Source organism: Schistocerca piceifrons, chromosome 8, assembly GCF_021461385.2.
Source record: "Schistocerca piceifrons isolate TAMUIC-IGC-003096 chromosome 8, iqSchPice1.1, whole genome shotgun sequence".
NCBI lineage: Eukaryota > Metazoa > Arthropoda > Insecta > Orthoptera > Acrididae > Schistocerca > Schistocerca piceifrons.
Window position 1 is genome coordinate 2,147,180 of NC_060145.1, and position 6,162 is coordinate 2,153,341.

A 6,162-nucleotide genomic window follows, 5' to 3' on the forward strand; every position below is an offset into this window, starting at 1 on the left:
CAGAGAGCGTGTCAGCACATTCAAAATATCGGTTCCCAACATCTGACATTGTAGATGAAGACACAAAGAGACAAGATACATATCGGAAAGCATAGTGACGCTGTCCTTATCGCGAAGTTTCGTTTCCACAGTCGTTTACTAGTCAACGTCCTATAGGATGTCCTGTGATCTTGCGTTCCTCCAACTTTTAGACTGATAAATCGACCTGTTTACTGGGAGCCTGCAGTTCTAGGTGCACTGCGAACAATCTCCACGTTTGAAACATTAGAATATGAGCAGCGGAAATGAAAAAAATGATAAGCGATAGAAAAAAATTGTAGGACCAACTGAGGATTCATCTAGTCCACAGCAGTATACTAACAAAATGAGCGGAGCTCGTTGCTGAGTTCCAATACATCGCAACTGTTCGTGCATCGACGTACAATGGCTGTAATATTTTAAATGGGTTAAGAGTGTGAAACTGATTTCCACACACCTGTCGCACTTCAGAACAACCTGTGAGTCCAGAACTGGACATCTCGTGTACGGGTTCGATAAAATTTTGCACATAAAGTAATAAACAGACGAGATGGAAACAATGACTTGTTCGTGTAATCAGTTCATACGTGTGAAGAAAATTGTTTTTCCGCACTGTCTACCCAAAGAGATCGCCAGGAGTGATCCAGTGGTCTCGTATCATGTCAGAGGCTTTCTCTGCCACCATGATGGTCGGAGCGTTGGTGTTGGCAGTGGGCAGCACCGGCAGTACGGAGGAGTCGGCGACCCGGAGGCCGTTCACGCCGCGCACTCTGAGCTGCGGGTCGACGACGGCGGCGGGGTCCGAGTCCGGGCCCATCTTGCACGTGCCGCCGAAGTGCCACAGCGACATGGTGTGCTGGCGGAGCGCGCACTCCAGGTACTCGTCAGACATCAGCTTGAGGTGCTTGCAGGCCGGGAACGGGTACGGGTTGAGGTGGGAGCCCAGCTTCTGCATCGTCTCCGTGGCGCTGAGCCTGCCGCCGAATTTCGCCGCCTCGACCAGCGTCCGGACGTCGTCCGGGTGCGCGAGGTAGTTGGGGAAGATACGCGGTGGAGAACTGGGATCGGCGTCCCTCAGCCGCACGGTTCCCCTGCTCTTGGGGTGCATGAGTGTGGCCAGCGCGGTGAAGCCGTCGCGGTAGAGCACCGGTTCGTAGACGGCGCTGTAGAACTCGTCGCTGAGGCCGAGCAGGCCCTTGACGTAGACGCCGCCGTCGACCGTCTCCGGCACAGCCGAGAGGTACAGCGCCACCTCGGGGTACGACGTGTCGTTAGAGTACTCGGTGTTGACGAAGGCGAGGGTCTCTGCGATTCCCGTCGTCATCAGTGGGCCCTCGTTACGGACCAGGAAGTCAAAGATATTCTTGGTGTTGAGCTGGCGCGGAACGACCAGGGAAACCGGGAACTCGACGAGATAGAGCAGCCCGCCCAGCGCGATGTGATCTTGTAGGTTGTCTCCCACCCGCAGATCCGCCACGACCGGGGAGATGCCTATTTCGTCGAGGTGCTCCTTCGGCCCTATGCCGGACAGCATGAGCAGCTTGGGCGAGTTTACGGCGCCGGCGGAGACGACGATCTCTTTGGTGGCGCGGACCGTGTAGCGGCGACCGCCCTTGGTGAACACGACGTGCGTCGCGTTCTTGGACTGGGGGTCCACCAGCAGTCTCTCGACGAGGGAGTGCATGCTGATGTCGAGGTTGGGCCTGTCGGCGGCGGGCTCCAGGAAGGCCTTGGCCGTGCTGCACCGGAAGCCGTCGCGCACCGTGCCCGCGAAACGCGCGAACCCGTACTGCGTCTCGCCGTTGTAGTCGACGACGTCGTAGCCCAGTTCGCGGCCGGCGTCGAGCAGCGCGTCCGCCATCGGCGTGCGGTAGCGGTACTCGTCGACGGTGAGGTAGCCGCCGGTGGCGTGGTGGCGCGCGTCGGCGCGCAGCCGCGCCGGCCGCGCGTCCTCCGACTTCTTGAAGTAGGGCAGCACCTCGTCGTAGGACCAGCCGGCGTTGCCCGCCGCCGCCCAGCCGTCGTAGTCGCGCCGGTTGCCGCGCACGTACAGCATGCCGTTGAGCAGGCTGGTGCCGCCGAGCGCGCGGCCCTGCGGCCAGCGGCAGCGGCCGGCGTCCGTGGCGCGGCAGAAGGCCGGCGACGGCTCGGCGCGGAACTGCCAGTCGTCGGCGGAGCCCGGCAGCGTGGCGCCCAGCGCGGGGATGTCGGCGAGCGCGGAGCCGCGGCCGCCCGCCTCCAGCAGCAGCACGCGCCAGCCCGGCGCCTCGCTCAGCCGGCTGGCCAGCACGGCGCCCGCCGACCCGCCGCCCACCACCACGAAGTCGTACTCGGGCGCCAGCCGCCGGCCCAGGTCGGCCAGGTCGCGCGGCCGCTGCGCGTACAGGTCGGGCCGCAGGTGGCGCACCGCCAGCTCGAAGACGGCGGCGGTGACCAGGCCCAGCTGCGCCGTGATGAAGATGCGCCGCGCCGTGAAGCCGGCGCCTCGCGCCGCACCACTCATGGCTGACGCCACTGCTGCGGTCACCACACACAAACGTCTCAGCTCAGCACTAGGCGAGATCGTTGTTTCCAAGATAAAACTGCTTCAGCTCGAAATACTTTCTTTATACAGGGTCTCACAAAAGGGTACGGCCAAACTTCCAGGAAACGTTCCTCACACACAAATAAAGAAAAGATGTTATGTGGACATGTGTCCGGAAACGCTTAATTTCCATGTTAGAGCTCATTTTAGTTTCGTCAGTATGTACTGTACTTCCTCGATTCACCGCCAGTTGGTCCAATTGAAGGAAGGTAATGTTGACTTCGGTGCTTGTGTTGACATGCGACTCGTTGCTCTGCAGTACTAGCATCAAGCACATCAGTACGTAGCATCAACAGGTTAGTGTTCATCACGAACGTGGTTTTGCAGTCAGTGCAATGTTTACAAATGCGGAGTTGGTAGATCCCATTTCATGTATGGATAAGCACGGGGCAATAGCCGTGGCGCGGTACGTTTGTACCGAGACATATTTCCAGATCGAATGTGTCCCGACAGAAAGACGTTCGAAGCAATTGATCGGCGTCTTAGGGAGCACGGGACATTCCAGCCTATGACTCGCCAATGGGGAAGACCTAGAACGACGAGGACACCTGCAATGGACGAGGCAATTGTCCGTGCAGTTGACGATAACCCTAATGTCAGCGTCAGAGAAGTTGCTGCTGTACAAGGTAACGTTGACCACGTCACTGTATGGAGAGTGCTACGGGAGAACCAGTTGTTTCCGTACCGTGTACAGCGTGTGCAGGCACTATCAGCAGCTGATTGGCCTTCACGGGTACACTTCTGCGAATGGTTCATCCAACAATGTGTCAATCCTCATTTCAGTGCAAATGTTCTCTTTACGGATGAGGCTTCGTTCCAACGTGATCAAATTGTAAATTTTCACAATCAACATGTGTGGGCTGACGAGAATCCGCACGCAACTGTGCAATCACGTCATCAACGCAGATTTTCTGTGAACGTTTGGGCAGGCATTGTTGGTGATGTCTCGATTGGGCCCCATGATCTTCCATCTACGCTGAATGGACCACGTTATCGTAATTTCATACGGGATACTCTACCTGTGCTGCTACATGTCCCTTTACGAGTACGACACAACATGTGGTTCATGCACGATGGAGCTCCTGTACAATTCAGTCGAAGTGTTCGTACGCTTCTCAACAACAGATTCGGTGACCGATGGATTGGTAGAGGCCGACCAATTCCGTGACCTCCACGCTCTCCTGACCTCAACCCTCTCGACTTTCATTTATGGGGGCATTTGAAAGCTCTTGTCTACGCAACCCCGGTACCAAATGTAGAGACTCTTCGTGCTCGTATTGTTGACGGCTGTGATACAATACGCCATTCTCGAGAGCTGCGTCAGCGCATCAGGGATTCGATGCGACGGAGGGTGGATGCATGTATCCTCGCTAACGGAGGACATTTTGAACATTTCCTGTAAAAAAGTGTTTGAAGTCACGCTGGTACGTTCTGTTGCTGTGTGTTTCCATTCCATGATTAATGTCATTTGAAGAGAAGTAATAAAACGAGCTCTAACATAGAAAGTAAGCGTTTCCGGACACATGTTCACATAACATATTTTCTTTCTTTGTGTGTGAGGAATGTTTCCTGAAAATTTGGCCGTACCTTTTTGTAACACCCTGTATACACGACCGGTTTTGTAGCCTTTAGCTGCGTCGTCGGATGTGTTAGAATCAAGTCACGCTCTCATCAGTAAAACGAAGGCATGATATGATCCAGCGTCCAGTTAGCTAATTCCGATGAGTAGCGGACGTCAATTATAAAACAGCATGAAGCAACACAGAACGCTCCCGCCATACGATTCTGTGATAACTGCTGAGTTAACGTGTCTCCATATACCGAAAAAGTGACCAAAGAACGACCGTACGTGATCATCCGTGGGATTGTGTAAAATTAACTAGCAGTGGTTCTTCATGTAGCTGAACAGTTCAATCGGCAGAAACCAAACGCGCGGTACTAAGTGCAGCCTTTTGGCATCTGGCTTTGCAAGGGGTTGCTTTCTGCCAATTTGGCTGTTTAGATAAGTAAGATCCGGTGCTGCTTAATTTTACACAGTCCGTAGACCATGTACAGTCGGTTTTTGATCACTTTTTCAGTACACGGGGACCTGATAGCTCAGCAGGTATCATAGGAACGTATCGCTGGATCATCCATATTGTTTCAGGCTGTTTTATATTTGACATCCACCACTTAGCGAAAATTACTGACTATGAAAGCTACGTCATCCCATTCTCTCTTCTGATCAGAGCACGAGTTGATTTTATTCCACCTGATGATGCAGCTAAATATTGCGAAACTGGTCATGTTTATAAAGAAAGTACTTACAGCTGAAGCGGTTTTATCTTCAAAATGGTATATCCAGACTGTGGCTGCCCTGACTACAAAGTCTTCTGCAGGGACAAGATTACGTGACACTGGCCAATTCTAACAGGTGCCCGACACGTTAACTACCAAAAGCGTTCCCACAAGGTTTCATTTCAGGTCCACAGTTTCTCATTGTGTATGCCAGCTGATTACCTTTCGTTACCAGGTTACGAAAACGAAAAGCAATGAAATCTGCCTACCGCATAAATACAAAGTCACTCCATTTACAGGTTTTGAAGTATGAATACAGTATACAAGTAATTTAATTCAAATCTTTAACACTGTCCATATCACGAAATCTTTTATAGTATTTCTACACTATCAACAAGTCACCTGTCATCAGGACTGTTAGCGACCAGCATAGGTACACGAATGTTAGGGATTCGGTTTTAATATTCGTCGTTATCATTTTACATCATCGGTCTCCTCACGCCCGGCAGTGAATTGCCCTCGGGACTGTGATCAGTCAGCCTAGTTACAAAGACTATAATGTATCACCATTTTCGAACATTTTTATGTGGCATATTCTTTCCACCGGACTGCTGCTTCTATGTCTCTTTACAGCCCAGTTTTTTCCCCTACACGGTTAGCCATATATGTACAAGGTTTTGCTGCAATTTCCTCATGTTTTATCGAACTATGCTTACATACACTGCAATGTGTGTCCGATTCCTACATCATATTTTTCCCCACAAAGTAACTCGTATGTGTATCAAGATCAGAAGATATGCTCTAAGTTATATTCACATATTTAAAGTTTCCCTGCACACAACGAAAGTATTGTAATAATTAGTAGATGATTTCTAGGACAAAGCACTAAAATTTGACTGCAACAATTCTATATTCGACTAGCAATACATATAGTTGTGGTACGTTGACGTACAGGAAGGGCAATGAATTGAAACTGGTAACTTTTGAACGGCAGTTAATAACAACAACAAAATTGATCTTATGAGTGACCGCGTAACACAACAGTGGTGAAGGATAAAAAAAGAGGTAACTAAGGGATTAATTCTCTCATGGCAGAACTGAGATGTCTGAATGTTTGCAGTTAAACGCCAGGCAACTCTTTCTTCCCCAGTAGTGAAACGAGGGAAGAGAGCGGCCGCTGTGGTCAGGAGCGAAGCGGGCGTCCTGAATCATTGCCAGGGCGTCCCACTGGGTCGAGGCCAGGACTCTGGGCGCGCCACACCGTTTAGGACAACTCACTGCCT

The 6,162-nt window shown here is 51.8% G+C and overlaps 1 protein-coding gene across 1 annotated transcript; it reads right to left on the reverse strand.

Annotated features, from left to right (window-relative positions):
* Positions 1-634: 634 nt before the first annotated feature.
* On the reverse strand, positions 635-2,521 carry LOC124711472 (glucose dehydrogenase [FAD, quinone]-like). Its single transcript, XM_047241578.1, has 2 exons — positions 2,318-2,521; positions 635-2,110 (listed from the first exon to the last, which is right to left on the reverse strand). The coding sequence occupies exons 1-2, from the start codon at positions 2,519-2,521 to the stop codon at positions 635-637; spliced, it is 1,680 nt and encodes a 559-aa protein (XP_047097534.1).
* Between the last annotated feature and the right edge of the window lie 3,641 nt (positions 2,522-6,162).

What these genes read in the sequence shown, in the direction of transcription:
- LOC124711472 (XM_047241578.1), bottom strand. Translation starts at nt 2,521, where the DNA reads ATGAGTGGTGCGGCGCGAGGCGCCGGCTTCACGGCGCGGCGCATCTTC. An exon ending in TGGTGGTGGGCGGCGGGTCG is followed by an intron (nt 2,111 to 2,317) that starts GCGGGCGCCGTG and finishes CGCTGGCCGCAG; the next exon opens with GGCCGCGCGCTCGGCGGCAC.